Source organism: Carcharodon carcharias, chromosome 12 (genome assembly GCF_017639515.1).
Source record: "Carcharodon carcharias isolate sCarCar2 chromosome 12, sCarCar2.pri, whole genome shotgun sequence".
NCBI classification, from domain to species: Eukaryota; Metazoa; Chordata; class Chondrichthyes; order Lamniformes; family Lamnidae; genus Carcharodon; species Carcharodon carcharias.
The window spans coordinates 415997-442563 of NC_054478.1; the positions used below are offsets into that span (position 1 = coordinate 415997).

General features: G+C 46.3%; 2 protein-coding genes across 5 annotated transcripts in view; both read left to right on the forward strand.

The window, feature by feature from the left end:
* The first annotated feature begins 2567 nt into the window (after positions 1-2567).
* Positions 2568-2945, forward strand: LOC121285076 (late histone H2B.L4-like). Its single transcript, XM_041201202.1, has one exon. The coding sequence runs from the start codon at positions 2568-2570 to the stop codon at positions 2943-2945; it is 378 nt and encodes a 125-aa protein (XP_041057136.1).
* Positions 2946-3311: 366 nt separating this feature from the next.
* The window catches only part of smarcal1 (SWI/SNF related, matrix associated, actin dependent regulator of chromatin, subfamily a-like 1), a 101241-nt gene continuing 77985 nt past the window's right edge, over positions 3312-26567 (forward strand). For 3 of the 4 annotated variants that reach the window (XM_041201198.1, XM_041201199.1, XM_041201201.1), the window contains exons 1-5: positions 3312-3523; positions 3642-4393; positions 15851-15901; positions 17417-17698; positions 22256-22306. In XM_041201198.1, coding sequence (XP_041057132.1) covers positions 3700-4393; positions 15851-15901; positions 17417-17698; positions 22256-22306 — 1078 coding nt within the window. In that variant the 5' untranslated portion in view covers positions 3312-3523; positions 3642-3699. The remainder of the gene's footprint in view (positions 3524-3641; positions 4394-15850; positions 15902-17416; positions 17699-22255; positions 22307-26567) is intronic. The other variant, XM_041201200.1, reaches the window with a different exon arrangement.

Sequence of the window (26567 nt, forward strand, 5' to 3'; positions counted from 1 at the left end):
TAGACGAGCCCTCCGGGCTGTCCTGCTTACGCACAGCTGTGATATTTTCCCTGACTAGTAATGCCACTCCTCCCTCTTTCATCCCTCCCCCTCTTTCACGTCTGAAACAACGGAACCCCGGAACATTGAGCTGCCAGTCCTGCCCCTCCTGCAACCAAGTCTTACTAATAGCAATAATGTCGTAATCCCACATGCCAATCCACGCCCTAAACTCATCTGCCTTTCCGACAATACTCCTTGCATTGAAATAGATGCACCTGAGAACATTTCTATCACGTATGGACCCTTGATTTCTGTCTATACATGCATTCCTTGCTTGACCTTTATCCTCCTCCACCTCACTATCTGCTCTAACACTCAGGTTCCCCTCCCCCTGCAAATCTAGTTTAAACGCCCCGGAGCAGCACTAGCAAACCTACCCCCAAGGATGTTAGTCCCCCTCCAGTTCATGTGCAAACCGTCCCGTCGGAACAGGTCTCATCTTCCCTGGAACAGAGCCCAACTGTCAAGAAACATGAAGCCCTCCCTCCTGCACCATCTCCTTAGCCATGTATTTAGCTGCATTATCCTCCTATTTCTAGCCTCACTAGCACGTGGCACGGGTAGCACTCCTGAGATCATAACCCTGGAGGTCCTGTCCTTCAACTTAGCACCTAACTCCCTAAACTCTCTTTGCAGGACCTCCTCCTCCTTCCTAACCACGTCATTGGTCCCTACATGGACCACGACATCTGGCTGCTCACCCTCCCTCCTGAGAAAACTGAGAACTCGATCCGAGATATCGCGGACCCTGGCACCAGGGAGGCAACAGACCATCCGGGATTCTCGATCTCTCCCACAGAACCTCCTATCTGTCCCCCTAACTATCGAATCCCCTATCACTACTGCTCTCCTCTTTTCCCTCCCTCCTTTCTGAGCTGAGGGTCTAGCCTTGGTGCCAGAGACGTGACCACTACAACTTGTCCCTGGTAGGTCATCCCCACCAACAGTATCCAAAACGGTATACCTATTGTTGATGGGAACGGCCACAGGGGTGCTCTGCTCCTTCTGTCTATTCCCCTTCCCTCTCCTGACATTCACCCAGCTGCCTGCCTCCTGACTTTTAGGGGTGACTGTCTCCCTGAAACTCCTGTCTATTACTGCCTCTGCCTCCCGTATAATCTGAAGTTCATCCAGCTCCAGCTCCAGTTCCCTAACTCGGCTTCTCAGGAGCTGCAGCTGGATGCACCTTTTGCAGGTGTAGTCATCAGGGACAATTGTGCTGTCCCAGACTTCCCACATGCTGCATTCGGAGCACTCGACTGCCCCAACTGCTGCCTCCATTACCTACTCCTAATTTACATAAAGGACTTTAACCGGCCCTACCCCACTGGGAGCAAGCTCGTCCTCAGCCTCAGCTCGCCAAAGCCTCAAAGCTCCACTCATTCACTGGGCCACTCACAAAGTGGCTGCTCCTCTTCAGCTTCCCCTCCTTTTATTTTCAATCTCTGCGCTCTTTTTCAACTGACCTGCCTTCAAGATTCACGCTCTTTTTCAAATGTTGAGTGCAAGAGTCCTTCTCCTCGATTCCCTCCTGAGTCGTGGTGACTGCGCTGACTTCTTCCAGAATGCTTCAGTCACTTCTCACCAGCGCCCTTTGTTGGTAATGATTAACTGTAAGTCTTTAACAAAAACAAAACTGTAAGTCTTTAACAGGTAGAATTATTTACACATGTACAGTAAAGGGTACAGGCTGGGAGCTATCTCCATGCTGTAAAGAACATATCTTTTTATTTTCTGTTGGACTGTGGATTAAACTTATAATGGCTGCAGTTTGAAGGACATGTCCACTGGAACAGGATGAGAGATATATACAATGTAGCAGTCCTAGAACAAAGTGTGCCATGAAAGACAGGATGGTGCTGGAAAGGAGTCCTGGACCAAGGGAGCTGCCTGGCAACAACATTTTAATTGGCTCCTGACCAGGTGACCAGGGTTTGAGAGAGCAGTGCAGCAGAATTGTTCCTTGCCTGAAAGGAACAAGACCTAAAACCTCTTTCTCCTGTTTGTGGAAGATTCCAGTAATTCCACAGTAATGGCTAGCTGGCTTTTTCTCCTTATATCTCTATAACCTGCTCTCTCTCTCTGAAAACCCCTGTCAAGAGGCAAAGGGGAAATCATTGTTAGAGACATTGAAAGGCAAGTTCTCAGCCAGTGAACAAAATATTGAAAGAGCTGGAAGACCGCCTCATGTCATCAACAAGAATTGAAAGGAATTTGGAAGACATCAATTAAAATCAGCCCATTGAACCCTGTACTCCGGAATTGGTGCTATTTAACTGTTCTATCTCACCCTGAAAATCCATTTTTCTGTGTCTTATGTGTCTTGTATGTGTGTCTCTAGGATTTAAGAAGGGGGTAGAGTTTAAGTTATAGAGTTAGAAATTAGTTGTTCAAATTTCTTTCTTTTGCCACTGGTTAATTTAATAACAGTCTGTTCAATTAGCAGTTATTTAATTATTAAGTTTACAAACCTGGTGCTTGTATTCTGCTAACCTGTTAGTCTACGTTGCGAGTTGAGAGTGGCGATGGCTGACGAGAAAAAGGCAACAGGAGCGGCCAAGAAGGGCGCGAAAAAAATCAAGAAAACGCCGCCCAAGAGCAGCAAGAAGAGGAAGCGATCCAGGAAGGAGAGCTACTCCATCTACATCTACAAGGTGATGAAGCAGGTCCACCCGGACACCGGCATCTCCTCCAAGGCCATGAGCATCATGAACTCCTTCGTCAACGACATCTTCGAGCGCATCGCCGGCGAGGCCTCCCGCCTGGCCCACTACAACAAGCGCAGCACCATCAGCTCCCAGGAGATCCAGACTGCCATGCGCCTGCTGCTGCCCGGGGAACTGGCCAAGCACGCCGTGTCGGAGGGCACCAAGGCGGTGACCAAGTACACCAGCTCCAAGTAGAAACACGGACAATGCACTGAGAAATAGGTATTCTGCTAACCTAAATTGAACACTTAGGTAGATTTGGGGCAATCTGGTGGTTTAGTCAAACTTTTCATATTTGCTGCAGTTTGGGGAACATTGCGGCTTGATATTACAGAACACTATCCCCAGTGATCCGTGACATGCTTGGATCTTACGCCGTCTCTACTCAACACCACACTGACCCCTGGGTATGGGTCATGTACCTTCTTAATCACAGTGTGCGCAATACTGTACTCAGTCCCATATTAACCCTGTATGTCCCAGATGCTTATACTACATCTCCCTCACACACACCTTCTGACAGCGCTGAGCCTCCGGCAGTGCGGCGCTCCCTCAGCACTGACCTGTTGAATTCCGCAACTTCTAACGGACATTTCGACGCCATTAACATGGACTTTGCCCCTTTAATGTTCCTGCCCCCGGTCATGAATTTAGCGGCCACCCGTGATTGGCTGCTGAACCCGCCAATCACAGCTTTTCGTACTGGGTCCCATGTCAGGCCGAAGCCTCGGGCTCGAGTTCGCGAAGAGAGACGGACGGACAGAAAGTCCGAGGTGAGAGCGCGGCCCCGGCTGGGGGAGTGTGACCTCTTATTCCACTTATTGTTGACGAATCAATTTCAAGCTCTCCCTGGATTTTAAAATGTTAGTTAATTGTTGCATTTCTTTGCAGACTTAGTGCGATGTTTGGATATTCCTGACACTCCCACCAGCTGAAGGAACAGAGGAAAATGTCCGCAGGTCTCACTGAGGACCAGAAGCGACAGATTGAAGAAAACCGGCTGAAGGCGCTGGCCAGGCGAGCGGAGCGGTTAGCGTCCCAGCGCCAGCACGCGGGCCGTGCGTCCCCAGCCCGTCCGCTCGCTCCAACCGTCTGTCCGCTCGCTCCAACCGCCAACCCGCTCGCTCCAACCGTCAGTCCGCTCGCTCCAACCGTCAGTCCGCTCGCTCCAACCGCCAACCCGCTCGCTTCAACCGCCAACCCGCTCGCACTGGTGAAGCGGAGCGAAGCTGCGCTCGAGGCGGCATCACCGGGACACATTGGTCAGCAAAGGGCTGTAATTATTGACATTGCTTCTCAAGCCCGGTTCCCTCTGGATAATGGGGACACCCGACCCACTGTCTGTTCAGCACAAACTGACTCCAACACCAAGGGCTTTCTACCCTTTAGAGCTGAAGGAACGAATATGCCGGCATTTTACAGACCTGAGCAGGAGCCTCGGGCTGGTGCAAACCTGGTGATTCCCGGGAATGTCAGCGGTCAAGGGAAGAACTATTCCAGTTCAGCTGGAAGCTCAGTCAGCAACTGGAGAAATAATTCTCGGGGCTGCTGTGTGAAACACTCTGAGGGTCGATTCCGAGTGGAGATTGGATTCAATGCGGAGCTGCTTTTAATCTTTAAAACCATCCCAAGTAGGAATTTTGGTAAGTCTTCAGTCTGACATGTAGCACAGAGTGAAAGGGCTGGAGAAAGAGAGAGAGAGTTGGGGGAAGGAGGGAGGGCCCATCGTGTCTACATCGTATCTCCAAATGAGCATTGTGACCTAGTGCCATTGCCCTGCCTTTTCCCCGTACCCCAGCACATTGTTTCTATTCAAATAATCAGCTAATGTCCTCTTGAATCACTCGATTGACCCTGCCTCTGCCACACTTGCAGTCAGTGCATTCCAGATCCCAGCCACTTGATGTGGGCTTCAATGCTGGGCCATCATTTATTGCCCACCCCTGATTGCCCTTCAGAAGGTGGTGATGAGCTGCCTTGTTGAATCGCTGCAGTCTCTGTGGTGTAGTTACACCCACAGTGCTGTTCCAGGATTTTGACCTAGCAACAGTGAAGTCCAGTTCAGTTTCTGGTCAATTGCAAATCACTTTAAATCTTTTCCCTCTCGTTCTTGATCCTTTGACGAGTGGGAACAGTTTCTCCCTATCTACCCTGTCCAGCTCCCTCACAATTTTGAACATCTCTATCAAATGTTTTGGTCTCCTTCTCTCCCAGGAGAATAGTCCCAATCTCTCCAACCTATCCTTAAGGCTCTACTCAGAAGAGCTACATGGAGAGGTTGGGACTGTTCTCCTTGGAGAGAAGGTGGCTAAGAGGAGATTTGCTAGAGATGTTCAAAATCATGAAGGGGCTGGACAGAGTAGATAGGGAGAAGCTGTTTCCACTCATAAAAGGATCAAGAATGAGAGGGAAAAGATTTAAAGAGATTTGTGAAAGAAACAAATATGTGAGAAAAAACCTTTTCACACAACGTGTGGCTCGGGTCTAGAATGCACTGACTGGAAGTGTGGGGGAGACAGGTTCATTTGAGGCATTCAAGAGGAATTAGGTGATTATGGCTGAATTTTCTCATCCCTGGAACCATTCTTGTAAACCTCTTCTGCACTCTCTCCAATGTATTCACATCCTTCCTATAATATGGCACCCAGAACTGTACGCAATACTCCAGCTGAGGTCTAACAAGTGTCTTATATAAATTCAACATAACCTCCCTGCTCTTGTACTATATGCCCCTATTAATAAAGCCCAGGATACTATATGCTTTATTAACTGCTCTCTCCACCTGTCCTGTTATCTTCAACAATCTATGCACATACACACCCAGGTCTTTCTGCTCCTGTACCCCTTCAAAATTTCACCCCTTATTTTACATTGTCGGTCCATGTTCTTCCCACCAAAATGCATCACCTCACGCTTCTCAGCATTGAACTTCATCAGCCACCTCTCTGCCCACTCCACCCAACTTGTCTACATCCTTTCGAAGTTCCACACTGTCCTCCTCACAGTTCACAACTCTCCCAAGCTTTTTATCATCCGCAAACCTTGAAATTGTCCCCTACACACCAAGATCTAAATCATTAATATATATTAGGAAAAGCAAGGATCCCAATACCAACCCCTGGGGAACTCCAATACAAACCTTTCTCCAGCTTGAAAAATATCTATTGACCATTACTCTCTGCTTCTTATTTTTCAGCCAATTTTGTATCCTCGTTGCTACTGTCCCTTTTATTCCATGAGCAATAACTTTTCTCACAAGTCTGTTGTGTGGCACTGTATCAAATGCCTTTTGAAAGTCCATGTACACCATATCAACAGCGTCACCCTCATCAACCTTCTCTGTTACCTCTTCAAAAAACTCCAGCAAGTTAGTTAACCATGATTTCCCTTTTAGAAATCCATGCTGGCTCTTAACAATCCATATTTTTCTATGTTACTACTAAATCCACCCCGAATAATTGTTTCCAGAATCTTCCCCACCACTGAAGTTAAACTGACTGATCTGTAATTGCTGGGTTTATCCTTACAGCCTTTTTTGAACAAGGGCGAAATGTTTGCAATTCTCCAGTCCTCTGGTACCTCCCCTGAGTCTAGGGAAGACTGAAAGATTATGGCCAGTGCCCCTGCAATTTCTACTCTCACTTCCTTCAGCATCCTTGGATGTATCTCATCCGGTCCCAGTGCCTTGTCAACTTTAATTACCGACAGTCTAATCAACACTTCCTCCTCATCAGTTTTGAACCCTTCTAGCGACAGAGTTTCCTCATCTGTCACCATGGCCTGGGTAGTATCTACCTCCTTGGTAAAGATGGATGCAAAGTATTCATTTAATACCTCAGCCATGGCCCCTTCACCCATGTGTAAATTCCTTTTAGGTCTGTAATCGGCCCTACTCCTTTTACCACCCTTTTACTGTTTATATGCCTATTCAAAACTTTGGGATTCCCCTTTATGTTGGCTGCCAGTCTTTTCTCATAACCCCTCTTTGCTTCCCTAATATGTTTTTTCACCTCCCTTCTGAACCTTCTGCATTCACTTGGTTCTCAATTGTGTTTTCCACCTGACACCTGTCATAAGCACAGTTTTTCCTCCATATCTTAATTTCTATCTCGTTTTTCATCCAGGGAGCTCTGGGTTTGTTTGCCCTACCTTTTCCTTTCGATGGAATATACCTTGACTGTGCCTAACTGATTCTTTTTTGAAGGTAGCCCATTGTTCAGTTACAGTTTTTCCCACCAATCTTTCATTTCAGTCTATATGGCCCAGCTCCGTTCTTGCCCCATCGAAGTCAGCTCACGCCTAGTTAATTATTCTTACTCTGGATTGCCTATCATCTTTTTCTATCGTCATCCTAAAGCGTACGATGAAATGATAACTGTCTCCTAAATGTTCCCCCACTGACACTTGATCTACTTGGCCCATCTAATTTCCAAGAACCAGGTCCAACAGTGCGTTTTTTCTTGTTGAATTGGACACATACTGCTGTACAAAATTCTCCTGAACACAATCTAGGAACTTTTTCCCCTCTCCGCCCTTTATACTACCACTGTCCCAGTCTACATTCAGGTAATTAAACCCATTACAGCTACTCTATAATGCTTGCTTCTCTCTGTAATTTTCCTGCAGATTTGTTCTTCTATGTCCTTTTGACTAGTTGGTGGTCTATAGACTACACCGAGCAATGTAATTGCACCCTTTTTGCTGCTGAGCTCTAGCCAAAATGATCCTGTCCTTGAACCCTCTGGGACACCCTCTTTTTCCAGTACTGCAATGCTCTTCTTAATCAATAATGCCACCCATTCTCCTTTCCTTCCTTTTATTCTTTCATGGCCATAATGTATAATATTCCCAGGTGCAGGGTATTCAGAAAGGGAAGGGGAAAAAACGGGAGGGATAGCAGTTTGGTTTTTTAATTCATTCACCGGATGTGGGCATCGCTGCGAGATCTGCATTTTTGCCCATCCCTAATTGCCCTTGAGAAGGTGGTGGTGAGCTGCCTTCTTGAACTTCTGCAGTCCATGTGTAAATACACCCACAGTGTTGTTAGGGAGGGATTTCCAGGATTTTGATCCAGGAATGGTGTTGTCTCAAAAGCCCTGTTTTTCATTTTTGAGCAATTCCACGCATAATGATACTTAGAGTTGCATTTGAAGTTCTTGTTGACCACCCCGGTTCTTCCTCTTCCATAATTGCCTAACTCTCGCAGCCTGTTATATCTCCCAAAAAGGTCTCTGTCCTCATAATTTTTGCTTATGAGGCCTGAATCTTGTGTTTCAAGTTCGGGCGCGTGCCCACCCTGAATGCATGTAAAATTGCAGGAAAATATGTCAAGCGTTTGTCCCGCGTCATCGTGCACGCATGCAATATTGAGGTCGGTAGGCATGCATGGGAGTTGGAGCAGTGCCCTCCAACAATTAAAAAGCCAGTTAAGGTAATGGAAAAAGCCTGTTGACCACGATTTTACATTGCCTGTGCGATTTTTAGCTCGTCGCGTGGGTGGGCAGAATTCGCGTTTTAATCATTTCCTCATCCATGTCTGCACGTTCATCCACTTCCGGACAGATGAGACGAGCCAGGCGGAGAGAGCACGAGGCTTTGCTGCGATGGCTGGATTCCTCTGCCTCCAGGGTGTAATAGATTGCACTCATGTGGCCATCAAAGCACCAGCAGGTGAGCTGGGAATTTTCGTAAACAGAAAGGGGCTCCATTCAATGAATGTTCTGATCATCTGTGACCACAGGACAGATTCTCCAAGTTTATGCTCATTACCCTGAGAGCTCACACGATGCTTACGTCTTGTGGCACTCTCAGGTACCGAGGCTGCTCGTGGCTCCTGCACGAGTGGATGGAGGGCTCCTGGGTGACGAGGGCTATCCCTTGAAGAGGTGGCTGATGACCCCACTCCGTCACCCAAGAACTGAGGCCGAGGAGAGATACAACAGGAGTCCTGCCTCCACAAGGGCGGTGGTGGAGAGGACCATTGGGCTGCTGAAGATGTGCTTCAGGCGCCTGAACTGCTCAGGGGGAGCATTGCAGTATCCTCCAGAGTGTGCCTCCTTCATAGCCGTCACATGCTGTGCCCTGCACAACCTATCAAGGGGGGACCCACTGGAGGCTGAGGAAAACGAGGCAGCTCCACAGGCCACGGAGGATAACTCAAATGATAGCTCAGAGGAAGAGCTTGGGGAGGCACAGGGTAAGGACCTCAAGAACCCTCATGGAGGCAGGGACACCATGCTTTGATCCAGCGAACCTTCTGCTAGGCATCCAAGACATTGATGCCTCATCAAGCCAGTGGCACTGTTTCCTTTGCTAGCAATCAATAAATGAGAACCCAACCCAATACGCCAGTGCCACACAACACCATACTTTTATAAGCCTTGCTGCACATGGCACCTTTTCAAACCATCCAGCCAACTGAGCCCATTGAAGTCAAATAAATGTTTATGTTACTTCACATGAACAAAGAAAGTGTCCATCCCTAACATAAGCGTCAAAATAATTAACACAAGAACTGTCCATGGCACGCTCCTGTTGTGCTTAAGGTGCCTTCAACTTAGGTCTGTGGGTACTGCGTTTTGGTGCCCACGCCACCCCTCCCCTCGCTGACTGTGGTGTTGGAGGCAGCCTGTTGTCCTGATGACCCTGATGGTTTTGGCGGTCATCCTGTGGCTGCTGGAGCGTGAGCAGGCTCCGCCTGGGAGGGTGTATCTGGCCCCATGGCTGGGCACTCCTCAGTCATCGCGGCATCATGAGAAGCAGTGGCCACTAGTAGAGGGATGAAGGAGCTGGTGCCCTCGTCCAGAGTTCTCTGAGAGAAGCCCATAGAGACAATAGGCAGCTTGTCTGCCAGCATCGTGAGTTTGACGAACAGGGACCTAGCAGGGAGACTAGGTGCCTCACCGATCTCTCAGACTGGCAGTAACCTCCTGAGGTCACTGCCTGTGTGAGGGCTTGCAGGTTCGAGTGCAACCCCAGGAACCCCTCAAACTGCCCCTCCACTCTTGCCACTTTGCCACTCTCTCTATGGAGGAGGCTGTGCGGTCGGTATAAAGGTTCAACTCGGAACTCATGCTCGCATGGACTCATCCATGACGGAGACCATTGCATGCAGACCCTCATGGATCTCCGCCAGTCCTCCCCGTGCATCCCGCTGGACATCCAGCATATGCCGCCTGATGGACGACTCCAGAGGCTCATCATCTACCTCAGATGCAGCATGGCCCTGGTCTCCAGATGTGCTACCACTGTCGGCCTCTGGGACCTCTCTGCCTCTTCCAGCTTCTCATGCAAGTGTGATATGCCCTCACCACTGCGCATTACCCGCAGAGCCAAATAACTAATGCCCACCGTCGTGTGAGTATCTGCGCAGGTACCTGGTTCGGAAAGACGGTGTAATGTTGGTGCAGGTGTGATATCTTCCTCTGAGCTCAATGGGAGTGCCTTTGGGGTCGTCGGCAGCTCCTGCAGATGGCGCATCTGCGGGAGGAAGGCAAAAGATCAGTACCATCAATCATCAAAGTCACTATGAATGCTAGGCAGGCTGAGGTAACAGTGGAGACCTGCTGCATTGGAGCTTCAGTGGGCTCTCTGGCTGTGACAGTTCAGTTTCTGATCAGAGGAGCCCATTATGTTTCCAGTACCCACCGCATACGCATCGGTCACCTGCACTCTTACCTTCATCTGAGACCCCCGCCTCAGCATGACCAGAAGAGCAAGCTGACTGGTGGCATTCCAGCTCCAGTGCATTGCTTTCGTGCTTCGTGAGGATGCACAGATTTGGCACTCCTCCATCCATTCTCCAGCACTCTGCAGCGTTATGACTGCTCTTCACCTGACAGGGAAAACTAGCCTCATTATTGCTCCATCTCCCTGAAGGTCTTTTCCTGGTTCCCACCCATCCTCCCGCCCAGGCATTAGGCAGACTTTGTCACTGTGGCACATCTCACCCTGCAATGCACTGAGGCCAGTCGTGCTGACATCCTGGCCTTGGCAGGGCAGGCTTCAGTGCCAGTTGGCATATACACTCTTAGACCCCTGAACATTCTGAGCAACAGGCACCCGACTAAAGTTCTCCGCACAGGTCCATGCCATTTCTGCACTTAACCTTGCTGTTTGCAACAGATCATTGAACCGTTTGCTACACTGAAGCAACGTTCAGTGCACCACGCCATGCCCACTGACCTGTGTGGCGACCGCAGTCCAGACCGCCTTGGCCGGGTGGGGCGGCCTCTTGCCATCCCTGGGCATTAGGATATGCTGTCAGGCACTGACCACCTCAACCAGCAGGCACTCATCTGAGAAATGGGAGCAGAGTGCCCACCCAACTTTCCCCCTCTAAGATAAAAGCAAAAAACTGCGGATGCTGGAATCCAAAACAAAAACAAAAATACCTGGAAAAACTCAGCAGGTCTGGCAGCATCTGCGGATAGGAGCAAGGTTAATGTTTCGAGTCTGTATGACTCTTCAACAGAACTAAGGAAAAGTAGAAAAGAGGTGAAATATAAGCTGGTTTAAGGGGGGGGAGGTGGGACAAGAAGAGCTGGATAGAGGGCCAGTGATAGGTGGAGATAACTAAAAGATGTCACAGACAAAAGGACAAAGAGGTGTTGAAGGTGGTGAGGTTATCTAAAGGAATGTGCTAATTAAGGGTAGAAAGCAGGACGAGCAAGGTACAGATAGCCCTAGTGGGGGTGGGGTGGGGGGAAGGAATCGAAAAAGGCTAAAAGGTAGAGATAAAACAATAGGTGGAAATACATTCAAAAATAATGGAAATAGGTGGGAAAAGAAAAGTCTATATAAATTATTGGAAAAAAACAAAAAGGGGGAAAATCGGAAAGGGGTGGGGATGGAGGAGAGAGTTCATGATCTAAAATTGTTGAACTCAATATTCAGTCCGGAAGGCTGTAAAGTGCCTAGTCGGAAGATGAGGTGCTGTTCCTCCAGTTTGCGTTGAGCTTCATTGGAACAATGCAGCAAGCCAAGGACGGACATGTGGGCATGAGAGCAGGGTGGAGTGTTGAAATGGCAAGCGACAGGGAGGTCTGGGTCATGCTTGCGGGCAGACCAAAGGTGTTCTGCAAAGCGGTCACCCAGTCTGTGTTTGGTCTCTCCTATGTAGAGGAAACCGCCTGCTTTCTACCCTTAATTAGCACATTCCTTTAGATAATATCACCACCTTCAACACCTCTTTGTCCTTTTGTCTGTGACATCTTTTGGTTATCTCCACCTATCACTGGCCCTCTATCCAGCTCTACTTGTCCCACCCCCCACCTTAAACCAGCTTATATTTCACCTCTTTTCAATTTTTCCTTAGTTCTGTTGAAGAGTCATACGGACTCAAAACGTTAACTGTGCTCCTATCCGCAGATGCTGCCTGACCTGCTGAGTTTTTCCAGGTATTTTTGTTTCTGTTTTCAACTTTCCCTCTCACCTTCCATGACCACTAGGTGCTGAGGACATGTCTGTACACCAAGAAATTTGTTGGGTTGCTTCCAAACAGCTCCCTCGGCCTCCCGCGCAACTTCTGGCAGTCTTCAGGGAGCTGCCTCTTCTGGTTTTTGGACACCCCGCCGGGTCCCCATTGGTCCCAGTGCCCGACAGCATTCCCGCCCTGGAAAACATACCCGCCAGTCACGTTTCATGCTGGGTGGGCCTTAATTGGCCACCTAGCGTAAAATCGTGTTCATGTTGTGAACTCGGCCTGGGTTGGGTTTTATATTCGCTTCCAGGCGCGCTGACTTCAGGTGCACCCCAAGGGTAGAATTCAGGCCTAATTCTTCTTTCATACAGATTTTTGGGTCCTATATTTGAACTGTCTCAAAATGCTGCTAGCATTGTATCCTCCATCTTTTGGAGTCACTGCAGAAGAGCTTATTTGCGCCACAAACACGGCCCAAAATGAATGCTTTCCCAAAAAATTTTTTAAGGCTTTGGACATTTGATCCAAAATTGTATCTCCCCCTTTGAATCTAACTCTGGTTAAAGCCAAAAGCCTATCCATGTTTGACATCCTAGCCCAGTCCAATAATTGAAAGGCAAGTACTGATTTAGGAATTTCCAAGTAGAATCACTGCAGTCTCATACAGAGTCGGTTAAATGCCATGATGTGTTCTTCTATGGAGGAATTAACTTTATCAAAGTCCGACCAAGTCTCATCGACATTCAATAGATCATCTTTCTTATAAAGTTTATCCATGAATCTCAAGAAAATGTCTAAACCTCCTTCATTTCCCAGTTCCTGAGCATTTAGTTCTGAGAACACTGCGCAACTGACCTTGCTCCTGGCAGTAAGCAAAAGTGCCAGAGCTATCCCTTGCTTTCTTTTCGGTAGAGACATAACCCATGTCCATATATCAACAGTAAAGGCAAAATACTGCGGATGCTGGAAATCTGAAACAAAAACAAAAAATGCTGGAAAAACTCAGCAGGTCTGACAGCATCTGTGGAGAGAAAGACAGGGTTAATGTTTCGAGTCCAGATGACTCTTTTTCAGAGCGTCCATATATCAACTGTATTTTTCCATTGATCATAAGGCTCTGTTTCACAAAACAGTGGTGGAAAATCATATCCTGCCACCCTCTATACCTGGTTTCAGTCATCATTCTTCAAAGAGTCTTCGATTACAGTCTTCTCTGAAAAAATGAACTCCAATACTGGCCTTCTGTCTTGAAGTAAATCTTAGTCTCCAATCAAAACTTTCAGGCAGCCATTCTTTGCTACCAAATTTCCAAGCCTAGTTGTGAAGAAGACACTGAGACCAGAATGCTTTGGTGGAAACTGCGTATTGCTTGTCATAGAGCTTACTTCTCCACTCTAACCCAGACACCCAGCGCTGGCTGACTCTTTAATTAATTAAACTCCAATGTGTATATAACCAATACCCAACCTTATTACCTTAAACTACTAGGCATCTAACATCCATCAACAAAACCAATTAGATACTAACACTCTTCTATCTCCTCCTGTTTGTTTGGGGGTCTATAGTACACTCCTTGTAGCGTGACTGCCCCTTTTTTGTTCCTAAGCTCAATCCATATGGCCTCAGTTGATGATCCTTCTAACATATCATCCCTGCTCACGGGTGTAATTTTTTCTCTAACCAAAATTGCCACCCCTGGTCCCTTTTATCACACACACTACCCCATCCCCTCCCATCTTGTCTGTAAACCCTGTAACCAGGAATGTTGAGCTGTCATTCCTTTTTTCTTTCATTTGTTGCCTATCCCTTAATGCACTTGAACTGAGTGACTTGCTTGACCATTTCAGAGAGCAGTTAAGAGTCAAGCATTTTCAGTAGAGACATAACCCATGTCCACATACCTGGATTCAGCTGTTGTGGTGGGATTCGAACTCATGTCCCCAGAGCATTAATCTGGGCCTCTTGATTACTAGTCCAGTGACAGTACCGCTATGCCACCATCAGCCCCATCCCTCTTCCTGTTCCTTTTTAAGTTATGTTTCTGTAATAACTGATATCATACTGCCATGTTTCTATCTGTGCCCTCAGCTTGTCTGCTTTATTTGTTATAAATCTTGCACTGAAGTATACATCCTTGAGCACTGCCAAACTCTTTCTTTTTTATCTTCTATATTTTGTTTCCTCTGCCTTCCCGACTTGCTCACTGATTTTCTGTCTTCCATTACCACTTCTGATTTTTCTTCATCTGAGTCTACCCTCAGGTTCCCAAACCCCTGCCAAATTAGCTTAAACCCTCCACAACAGCACCAGCAAACCTTGATCCCGGCCCCATTGAGGTACAAACCACCCGGCTTGTACAGGTCCCACCTCCCCCAGAACCAGTCCCAACGCTCCAGGAATCTGAATCCCTCCCTCCTACACCATCTTTCCAGCCATGCATTCATCAGCTCTAACCTATTTCTATGCTCACTAGCGTGTGCCAGTGGGAGTGATCCGGAGATTAGTACCTCTGAGGTCCTGATTTTTAATGTCTTACCTAGCTCCCTAAAATCTGTCTTCAGGATCTCATCCCTCTTTTTGCCTATGTGATTGATACCAATGTGAACCGTGACCTCCGGCTGTTCACCCTCCCCTTTAAGAATGCCCTGCAGCTGCTCTGCGATATCCTTGACCCTGGCATCCGGAAGGCAACATACCATCCTGGAGTCTACAGCCACAGAGACACCTGTCTGTTCCCTAACTATTGAATCCCCTACCACTATTTCTCTTTCACTCTCCTTCCTTCTTGCCCGTGCAGTTGAGCCACCTGTGGTGCCCCGAACTTGGCTCTTGCTGTACTCCCTTGAGAAACTATTGTCCTCACCGGCATCCAAAATGGAAAACCAGTTCTTGAGCGAGGTAGACTCAGAGGACTGCTGCACTACTTGATGGGTCCTCCTAGACTTTCTTATGGTCACCCATTCCTCTTCTGCCCGCACACTCCTAACCGATGGTGTGATGACCTCCCTAAAGGTTCTATCCAAGTTGTTCTCAGCTTCGCAGATGTGCCACAGTGACTCCAGCCGCTGCTTAGGTTCCAAAACCCAGAGCTCAAGTTTCTGCAGCTGGTGACCCTTCCTGCACATGTGCTTGTTTGGGCCACATGAACTATTTACGACTCATCACATGCCACAGGGCTGAGCTGCCCTGCCATACCATAAGCTTACTTTTGGACTATCTACTATAAACTGGAGACTAGAAAGTAAAGTCGACTTACTCTCCAATCAGCTCCTTCTCAAGTGCCTATAAGTTAGCTACTAAATGGTTATGTAAAGCTTTGATGTTTTTCTGTATAAACATATGAACATACAAAATAGGAGCAGAAGTAGGCCATTAGCCCCTCGAGTCTGCTTCGCCATTCAATAAGATCTCCCTAGCTCTGCTTTTAGTATCATCGCTTCTTGCACTCTTTTAACTCTCTGGCTCCACACTCAGTCTCGCCCATTCTCGTGCTCTTTTAACACTCTGGCTCTGCTCTCAGTCTCGCCCCTTCTCATACTCATTTAACACTATGGCTCCGCTCTCAGTCTCGTCCCTTCTTGCACTCTTTTAATTCTCCAGCGCTGCTCCACTCTGCATGTATCAGTTTATAATAAAATAAAGATCATGTTTCACCTGTGATATAACTGTTTGATTGCAGATATGGCCACCAAGATGTGGAACTTCAGCCTGGATGATTACAGCAACCTAAGTGAGTTCGACCAAATCATAGGCTTTTATAGTAAAGAGGCCATTCAGCCCATTGCTGTACTGGATCTCTGAACATGATACCATTGAACCACACCTGTTTCCAGGATGGGTTGTTTCCGACAAGGTTTTGGATGTCACCCATGTGCAGACCTCTGAGAAGGTGCTGAGGAGGAAACAGGCATGAGGGCTGAAGGACTGGTAACATCATACCATTGTTTTTTTAAATTCATTCATGGGATGTGGGCGTCGCTGCCTCAACCACCATTTACTGCCCATCCCTAATTGCCCTTGTTCAGAGGGCAATTAAGAATCAACCACACTGCTGTGGGTCTGGAGTGGTAGATTTTCTTCCCTAAAGGACATTAGTGAACCAGATGGGTTTTTACAACAATTGGCAATTGTAATTGTATGCCAGTCAGCCTAACATCAGTGGTGAGCAAATTATTGGAAAAAATTCTGAGGGACAGTACATATCATCATTAAGAGAGGCATATATTAATCAAAGATGGTCAGCATTGATTACTTAAGGGAAGATTGTATTTACAAACATGATTTACAAACACTGCGGATGCTGAAAATCCAAAATAAAAATACCTGGAAAAGCTCAGCAGGTCTGACAGCATCTGTGGAGAGGAAAACAGTTAACATTTCGAGTGCGTATGACTCTTCAACAGACTTTTTTCCTTAGTTCTGTTGAAGAGTCATACGGACGTTAACTGTAGCATGTTTGATGTAGTTTATATGAATTTTCGCAAGCTTTAAGGTTCCACAAGGCAGGCTGGTCAGAAAATTAGAACTCGATGGGATCCAAGAGGAAGTGACTAATTGTATCCAGCGGCAGGAAGCAAAGGGTAATTGTCAATGGGTATTTTTGTGATTGGAAGACTAGGAGTTCTGCAGGGCTCAATACTGGTTCACATGCTATTCATACATATCAATGAATTAGATTTAAATATAGGGTGCATCCTTATGAAGGTTGTAAGTGATACAAAAATTGGCCATGTGGTTGATAGTGAGGAAGTAAACTAGACTGCAGGAAGATATCCATGGACTGGTCAGATGGGCAGAAAAGTGACAAATGGAATTCAACCTGGAAAAGTGTGAGGTAATGCTTTGGGGAAGACAAGGGAATGCCCAATAAATGATAGCATACTGAAAAGTGCAGAGGAACAGAGGGACATTGGAGTGCTGGTGCTCATGAACTGGACACATTGAGGAGAGGAGAAAGGGTCAGAGGCAGAGAGGATATGGTCTGCTCCACTAATGTAAGCTGAATGTGGTGCAAGGTGAAGGATGGCAAGATCCTAGTAAACTGGCCTGTGTTCCTCAAACACACTCTGAGAGTTGTTCTTGATGGACAATGGAAATTGAGGCTTTTCCATATAGGTTGGTCTGCAGCCTGCGAGAGCAGAAGTCAGGAGGCTGTGAGCCACTATTTGGATGAGCAGAGGGCAGTGATGTGATCTCTCTTGTCTTGGGCTGTAGTAAATACTGATCTTCTCCCTCTGTATTCCAGTGGAGCAGGTGAAGCAAGTTCCAGGGGCTATATTAAACCCTCTAGATGGAATACCAGATCCAGAGATGGTCAGTTCCACCAGTTCATCACCAAAAACTAGGAGAAAGCGCAGTTCCAAACTGACTGTAAACCAACTGGCAATTGTGGGACGGAACTGGAAGAAGCCAGGTGCAGTGATACAGGGGCGATTTGGACTTCTCTCAAGGTCCCGTTGTGAGGTGGAGATTGGCTATCATGAAGAGGTTCTGAAAGTCTTCAAACGGGTGAAATCTAGGCATTACAGTGAGTAATCCCATCCCACACTCCCCCTTACACTCCAATACATCCCATCCCACACTCCCCCTTACACTTGAATACAACCCATCCTATCTGCTTCCAGTCATTTGGGCAGGTGTCTACCATCCCAGCTACCCTGGACTTCATCTTCCATACAATGCTTACTCTAGAATAGTTTTGTGTTACATCTTAAATTTATCAGGTTCAGTTCACCCTTTTTTTCACTTGTCATAAATACTTTAATCATGGAAAATGGCTCACCTTCAAAGATTAAGAACATTCTGGAAGACTTCATGTTTCTAAATGACACTGACCCTTGAAGGGTTAATGAAAACTGAAAGGTCTGAAGGTGGATAAATCACCTAGACCAGATGGATTACACCCCAGAGTACTGAAGGAGATAGCTGAAGAGATGGTGGAGGCGATAGTGGTGATCTTTCAGGAATCACTGGAGTCAGGGAGGGTCCCAGAGGACTGGAAAATCACTAATGTAACCCCCCTGTTTAAGAAGGGAGTGAGGCAAAAGACGGGAAATTACAGGCCGATTAGCCTGACCTCGGTCATTGGTAAGATTTTAGAGTCCATTATTAAGGATGAGATTTCAGAATACTTGGAAGTGCATGGTAAAATTGGGCAAAGTCTGCATGGTTTCATCAAGGGGAGGTCATGCCTGACAAATCTGTTAGAATTCTTTGAGGAGGTAACGAGTAGGTTAGACAAAGGAGAGCCAATGGATGTTATCTACTTGGACTTCCAGAAGGCCTTTGACAAGGTGCCGCACAGGAGGCTACTCAGTAACATAAGAGCCCATGGTGTTAGAGGCAAGGTACTAGCATGGATAGAAGATTGGCTGTCTGGCAGGAGGCAGAGAGTTGGGATATGGGGTCCTTCTCAGGATGCCGGCCGGTGACTAGTGGAGTTCCGCAGGGGTCAGTGTTGGGACCACAACTTTTCACTTTATACGTTAATGATCTAGATGAAGGAACTGAGGGCATCCTGGCTAGGTTTGCAGATGATACAAAGATAGGTGGAGGGACAGGTAGTATTGAGGAGGCAGGGAGGCTGCAGAAAGATTTTGACAGGTTAAGAGAATGGGCAAAGAAGTGGCAGATGGAATACAACATGGGGAAATGTGAGGTCATGCACTTTGGTAGGAAGAATAGAGGCATAGACTATTTTCTAAATGGGGAGAGAATTCAGAAATCTGGATTGCAAAGGGACTTGGGAGTCCTGGTCCAGGATTCTCTTAAGGTTAACTTGCAGGTTAACACACCGGTCCCATGCTAACTCTATCCTACTGAGTACATAAACATGTGATTTTGCTAACCAGTTACTCTAAAGGCTGTATACATAATTATAATATCCAATCAAAATTAAAACACGTATGCAAAGACCTTGGTTCTCAGAATTCAAGACTGTGTGTTTCATCAAAGCTTCCTCTTTGTCCATTGTATGTCTTCCCATATCTAAGCTAAAACCATCTGCCCCTTCCCTATGTGAGGGGGGAATACACCTGATCTAATTCATGTCCTTTCTTGTATCTCCAGTCTGGCTCTCAAGAATGTGCAATGTTCATCTGGCAATCTTCAACTCTTAATATGTTTAGCAGCCATGGCTGACTGGAGATTTTAAGTGTTCTTCAGTAAATTCTCACAGTGTTCTCTTTTAGCATTTTTAATTTTCCCCTAACAAGGTAGACTGGGAACAGCCACCTATGGGGAAAACCTACTGAATAGCAGTGGGTGGTGCTCAAAAAGGAAATGGGCAGGGTACAGGTTCAACTTGTTCTCTCTAGGGTGATAGGAAGGAGTAACAAGCCCAGAGAACCATGGATGACCAGAGATATTCAGGATACAATGAGAAGGGAAAGAGAAGCTTTTGGTAGGTACAAGGGGAGCAAATCAGCTAAAGCATTAGTGGAGTACAGAAAGTGCAGGGTGGAGCTTAAGAACACAATTAGGAGAGCGAAGAGGGGATGTGAGAAAGCTCTGGCTGGTAAAAGTAGGGAAAATCCTAAGATATTCTATAAGTATATCAATGGGAGGAGGATAACCAGGGAAAGAGTAGGGCCCATTAGGGACCAATGCGGCAATCTATGGGTGGAGCCAGAGGACATGGGTAGAGTGTTGAATGAATACTTCACGTCCGTCCTCACCCAAGAGAATGAGGATGAAGGTATGGAACTCGGAGAGAGACTGCGAGGATTCTTGAGCAAATTGATGTAGGGAGTGACAAGGTATTGGAGGTGTTGGCAGGCTTAAAAGTAGACAAATCTCCAGGTCCAGATGATTTTTTTTCCCAGACTGCTGAGGGAGGCAAGGGAGGAGATCACAGGGGCTCTGACCCAAATTTTTAATTCCTCTCTGGCTACGGGGGAGATGCCAGAGGACTGGAGAACAGCTAATGTGGTTCCGCTATTTAAGAAAGGTTGTAGAGATAAGCCAGGGAACTACAAACCAGTATGTCTCATGTCAGTGGTAGGGAAACTATTGGAGAAAACTCTGAAGGAGAGAATCTATCTCCACTTGGAGAGGCATGTTTTGATCAGGGATAGTCAGCATGGCTTTGTCAGAGGGAGGTCATGCCTAACAAATTTGATTGAATTTTTTGAGGAGGTGAGCAGGTGTGTAGATGAGGGTAGTGCAGTTGAAGTTTATATGGATTTCAGCAAAGCCTTTGACAATGTCCCACATGGGAGACTTATAAAGAAGACAAATGCACATGGGATACAGGGTAATTTGATAAGGTGGATTCAAGATTGGCTTAGTTGCAGGAGACAGAGGGTAATGACAGAAGGCTGCTTTGGTGACTGGAAGCCATCTGTGCTTGGTCCCCTATTATTTGTCATTTATATAAATGCCATAGATGACTATGTGGGGGAAAGGATTAGTAAGTTTGCAGATGACACGAAGATTGGCCAGGTGGTTAACAGAGAGGTTGAGTGTCTTGGGCTACAGGAAGAAATAGACGGGATGGTCAAATGGGCAGGTAAGTGGCAGATGGAATTTAGCCCTGAAAAGTGTGAGGTGATGCACTTTGGAAGGAGTAATTTGACAAGGAAGTATTCAATGAACGGCATGACACGATGAAGTTCTGAGGAACAAAGGGACCTTGGTATATGTGTCCATGGATCTCTGAAGGCGGAGGGACATGTTAGTGGGATGGTGAAAAAGGCATATGGGACACTTGCCTTTATCAATTGAGGCATAGATTACAAAAGTAGGGAGTCATGTTGGAGTTGTATAGAATCCTGGTGAGATCTGGTCACCACATTATATGAAGGATGTGATTGCACTGGAGGGGTGCAGAGGAGATTCACCAGGATATAGATGGGATGAAATATTTAAGTTATGAAGAGGGGATGGATAGACTTGGGTTGTTTTCGTTGGAGCAGAGAAGACTGAGGGGTGACCTAATCGAGGTGTACAAGATTATGAGGGGCATGGACAGGTGGATAGGGAGCAGCTGTTGCCCTTAGTTGAAGGGTTAGTCACAAGGGGACACAAGTTCAAGGTGAGGGGCGGGAGGTTTAGGGGGAATGTGAGGAAAAACTTTTTTACCCAGAGGGTGGTGACCGTCTGGAATGCGCTGCCTGGGAGGGTGATGGAGGCAGGTTGCCTCACATCCTTTAAAAAGTACCAGGATGAGCACTTGGCACATCATAACATTGAAGGCTATGGGCCAAGTGCTGGTAAATGGGATTAGGTAGTAGGTCAGGTGTTTCTCATATGTCGGTGCAGACTCGATGGGCCAAAGGGCCTCTTCTGTGCTGTGTGATTCTGTGATTAGCAATAAAACCATTTTTTTAAAGAAGCTGGAAGACCCCTTGACCCTGGTGGACTGTTTACAAAAGAGTCACATGGTGATTTATGGCTTTGAAAAGAAGACCAGGCCTTGAAAATGGTGTTTAAAAGAAAAGCTGGTGGTGTTTCAGGGAAGAAGGATCAACTGCTTGGGTAAAGAAAGCACCAGCTCTTTAAAGTCCATACCCAGTCCAAAGCAGAAAGTGAATGGAAGCTTATGTGACGTTGCTGTAACCCCTGAGATCGATTGCCTGCAAGATCTCCTCGATGTTCACCTGAAAAGTTGTGCAAGGGTCATTGATGGTTTCCCAGACCTGAGAGACCAACTTTATAACACGGCCATTTCAATGACTCCACTCTTTCCCTTGTGCCATTAATTTAACCTTTTGGCAGAATTCCTCTATTATTCTTTGGTGTGTGTATGTGTGTGAGAAGGTTTAGAAAGAGTTGTTATTGCACCTTCATATTTCATACTGTATGCTAATAAGCTTTGCCTTTCCGCTTGGTAAGTCTTTTTTTAATCAACTAATAATCTTGTAGTTTATTGAAGAAACCTGGGCAATTGAGTGGTCATTCTGAGATTAATAATTAAAGTACATAATTGGCCCTATAGCTAGCTGGACAAACCATTTAACCATATGTTGTGACCAGTCTGACCAAAGACAGACAAAGTATTGCTCCCACGCCAGTCATAACAGTCTGCATTGTGAAGTTGAGACTGTTATTCTCAAGGTCAGTCTGATCTGTTTTATTCACTCAGATATGAAAACGAGAAAGTGGAGCTTCCTGTTGGAGGATTACAAAGAGCTGTGTGAGTATGAGTCTGTGTGTCTGCCTCTCCTCTTCTCCCCTCCTCTTCCTCCTCTCCTGAACTCAACTCCCCCCTCACCCCCCTCGTGCCTCCTTTGTTTGGACTAAAGGGATTAAATATGCTTTTAATCCACTTGCACTAAAAGTCGCTTTTTCCAAATTGTTTCTCAGAAAAGAAGTCAAAAAGTCGCAGGAAGCCGATGAACAGTTGGGAGTGGTTTTATGAGTCAAATACTTTGTTTCAAATCTTTCCTCTTCACCTCATGTTTCACTTCACTGCAGTAGTGACAACTTTTTAAAAAAAAAAGCAAAATATTGCAGATGCTGGAGATCTGAAACAAAAACAGAAAGTGCTAGCAAATCTCAGCAGGCCTGGCAGCATCTGTGGAGAGAGAAACATAGTTAATGTTTTGCATCCGAAGAAGAGTCATATCGGTAAAAACAAAAAAACTGTGGATGCTGGAAATCCAAAACAAAAACAGAATTACCTAGAAAAACTCAGCAGGTCTGGCAGCATCGGCGGAGAAGAAAAGAGTTGACGTTTCGAGTCCTCATGACCCTTCGACAAAACTTGAGTGACCTGCTCAAGTTCTGTCGAAGGGTCGTGAGGACTCGAAACGTCAACTCTTTTCTTCTCCGCCGATGCTGCCAGACCTGAAGAGTCATATCGGATTTGAAATATTGGCTGGAATTATCCACCTCCTTCTGCCGGCGGGATATTCCAGTCCTGCCAAAGTCAATGGACATTTAAATGGCTCACTGCATTTTCTGGCCCCATTCCTGCTGTGAGGGGCCAGAAAATTCCACCCATTAATTCTGTTTCTCTCTCCCCAGGTGGTGCCAGATCTGCTGAGTTTTAAAATCACTTCCAGTTTTTTTGAAGAACAAAATCCATTCTTGGGATGTGGGCATTGTTGGCTCGGCCAGCATTTATTGCCCACTCCTAATTGCCCTTGAGAAGGTGGTATTGAGCTGCCGTCTTGAACCGCTGCAGTCCATGTGGCGTAGCTACACCCACAGTGCTGTTAGGGAGGGTGTTTTGATCCAGTGACATGAAGGAATGACAATATAGTTCCAAGTCAGGATGATGTGTGAATGAAGGGGAACTTGATGATGCTTCCATGCATTTACTGCCCTTGTCCTAGGTGATAGAGGTTGCAGGTTTGGGAGGTCTTGTTGAAGAAAACTTGGCTGCAATGCATCTTGAACATACTGCAGCCATGGTGTACCAGTGATGATTCACACACCCCTTAATGGTGTTTAGCTTCTTTTGCTGCTGCAGAATGATGAATGTTCCATCACTTTCTGCCTTGTGTCTTGTAGATGGCGAGAGGTCTTAAGGGGTCAAGTGGTGAGGTGCTTCTCGGGCAGTGTATTCCAGATTCCAACCACAACCAAGTCAAGGTCATTAATATAAATCAAGAAAAACAGTGGTCCTAGTGTCGCACCTGGGGCACAGAATCACAGAATCACACAGTGCAGAAGAGGCCCTTCGGCCCATCGAGTCTGCACCGACACGTGAGAAACACCTGACCTACCTACCTAATCCCTGCACCTGGCCCATAGCTTTGAATGTTATGACGTGTCAAATGGCACACCACTATAAACTTTTTCCAGCCTGAAAAACAACCATTCACCACTACTGTTTCCTATCACTCAGCCAACTTTGTGTCCATGCTGCTGCTGTCCCTTTTATTTCATGGGCTTCAACTTTGCTGACAAGTCTGTTATGTGGCACTTTATCAAATACCTTTTGGAAGTCCACGAACACCTCATCTACCATCTTGATTACTTCACCGGAAAACTCAAATTAGTTAAACCTGATTTTCCCTTAAATTTATGCTGCCTTTCCTTAAATAATCCACATTTGACCAAGTGATTTGTTAACTTTGTCTTGGATTATTGTTTCTTTTTATTTATTCTTTCATGTGATATGGGTATCACTGACTAGGCCAACATTTATCGCCCATCCCAAATTGCCCTTGAGAAGGTAGTGGTGAGCTGCCTTCTTGAACCGCTGCAGTCCCTGTGGTGTAAGTACACCCACAGTGCTGTTTGGGAGGGAATTTTGATCCAGTGACAGTGAAGGAACAGTAAAGTTCAAGTCAGGATGATGTGTAACTTGGAGGGGAACTTGTTGATGGTGGTGTTCCCATGCACCTGCTGCCCTTGTCCTTCTAAGTGGTAGAGGTTACATGTTTGGAAGGTGCTGTCGAAGAACCCTTGGTCAGTTACTGCAATGTATCCTGTAGGTGGTACACACTGCTGCCACTGTGCATCAGTGGTAGAAAAAGTGGATGTTTAAGTTGGTGGAATGGGTGCCAATCAAGTGGGCTGTTTGGTCCTGGATGGTGTTAGACTTCTTGAGTGTTATTGGAGCTGCACTCATCCAGGCAAGTGGAGAGTATTCCATCACACTGCTGATTTGTGCTTTGTAGATCGACTTCGGAAAGTTAGGAGATGATTTACTTGCTGCAGATTTCCCAGCCTCTGTTTCTAAAAGCTTTCCCACCACCTGATTAAACTGACTGGCCTGCAGTTTATCGTTATGCCCTTTTTTGAAAACGGATGTAACATTTGCAATTCCCCAGTTCTCTGGCATCACCTCTGTATCTAAGGAGGATTGGAAAATTATCTCTGCAATTTCCATCCTTACCTACCCAGTACTTTTGGATTTGCTTATCAACTTCAAGTGCAGCCAGCCTATCTAATACCTCCTTTATTAATTTTTAGCCCATCCAGTATCACAGTTATCTCCTCTTTTGCTTTGTCTCTGACAGCAGCATCTTCCTTGGTAAAAACAAATGCAAGGTACTGAATCTCACCATACCCTCAACCTCCATGCATAAAACCCTTTTTTGATTCCTAATCAGCCCCACTTCCCCTTTTACTATCTTTTTACTTTTTCTATACCTATAGAAGACTTTTCGTTCCCTTTTATATTAACTGCCAGCTTCTTCTCATGGACTCTCTTTGCTTAGAACCATAGAAAAGTTACAGCACAGAAAGATGCCATTCGGCCCATCTTGTCCATGCCAGCCTGAGGACACCCAGGTGCCCTTTCTAATCCCATATTCCTACACCCGGTCCATCGCTCTGCAGATTACAGCACTTAAGGTGCAGATCCAGGTACTTTTTAAAAGAGTTTAGAGTTTCTGCCTCTACCACCAACTTGGGCAGTGAATTCCAGACACCCACTACCCTCTGTGTAAAAAAAGTTCTTATGTCCCCCCTACACCTTCTGCCATTTATCTTGAATTACGTCCCCTGGTTCTAATTTTGTATGTAATTGGACCATCATTAGAGTGGACTTGAGGGAGAAAGTAGTGTAAAACGCTGTGTCTGATATATTCTGCAGGCTTTCATGGTGAGAGACGGAGTCCAACACATAGATCAGTGAAAGCCCATTCTCCAGGCCCAGCCTGAGATGTGGTCATGCTCTGGGTGGGGTGCTGGGGAAAAGTATGACCTTAGTACTGCTGGGGCAGAAGAAAATGATCATCCAGGGTTCACCTTATAGAAAACCCCTCACGTTTGACAAAATTTCAAAGGATTTTCCTAAAAAAAAATTGAATTCAGATTGTTATGTTTGCTCCAAATTGCTTTCTTTTATTGAAACAGAAACGAGAGAAAAAGGAGGCTTTATTGCTTTTCTACAATTGGTGCGGAGGCCAAAGTCCGATCTATAATGTGAGTAAGGTGGGATCTGTCCCGTAATCCCCCTCCCTTCGGTGGGGGTCCGTCCCGCAATCCCCCTCCCCTTGGTGGGGGTCCGTCTTGTAATCCCCCTCCCCTCCATAGAGCCGTAGAAAAGTAACAGCACAGAAGGAGGCCATTCAGCCCATCTTGTCCATGCCAGCCCGAGGACACCCAGGTGCCCTTTCTAATCCCACCTTCCTGCACCCGGCCCATAGCCTTGCAGCTTACAGCACTTTAGGTGAAGATCCAGGTACTTTTTAAAAGAGTTTAAAGTTTCTGCCTTTACCACCAACTTGGGCAGTGAATTCCAGACACCCAGTACTCTCTGCGTAAAAAGGTTCTTCCTCATATCCCCCCTACACCTTCTGCCACTTATCTTGAATCTATGTCCCCTGGTTCTAGAATTCTCAATCAAGGGAAACAATTTTATCCTGTCCACTCTATCTATTCCCCTCATAATTTTGTACACCTCAATCAAGTCACCTCTCAGCCTTCTTTGTCCCAGGGAAAATAACCCCAACCTATCCAATCTCACCTCGTGGCTACACTTTTCTAACCCTGGC

Excerpts from the sequence above, each read along its gene's own strand:
- LOC121285076 (XM_041201202.1), top strand. The coding sequence starts at position 2,568 with ATGGCTGACGAGAAAAAGGCAACAGGAGCGGCCAAGAAGGGCGCGAAA.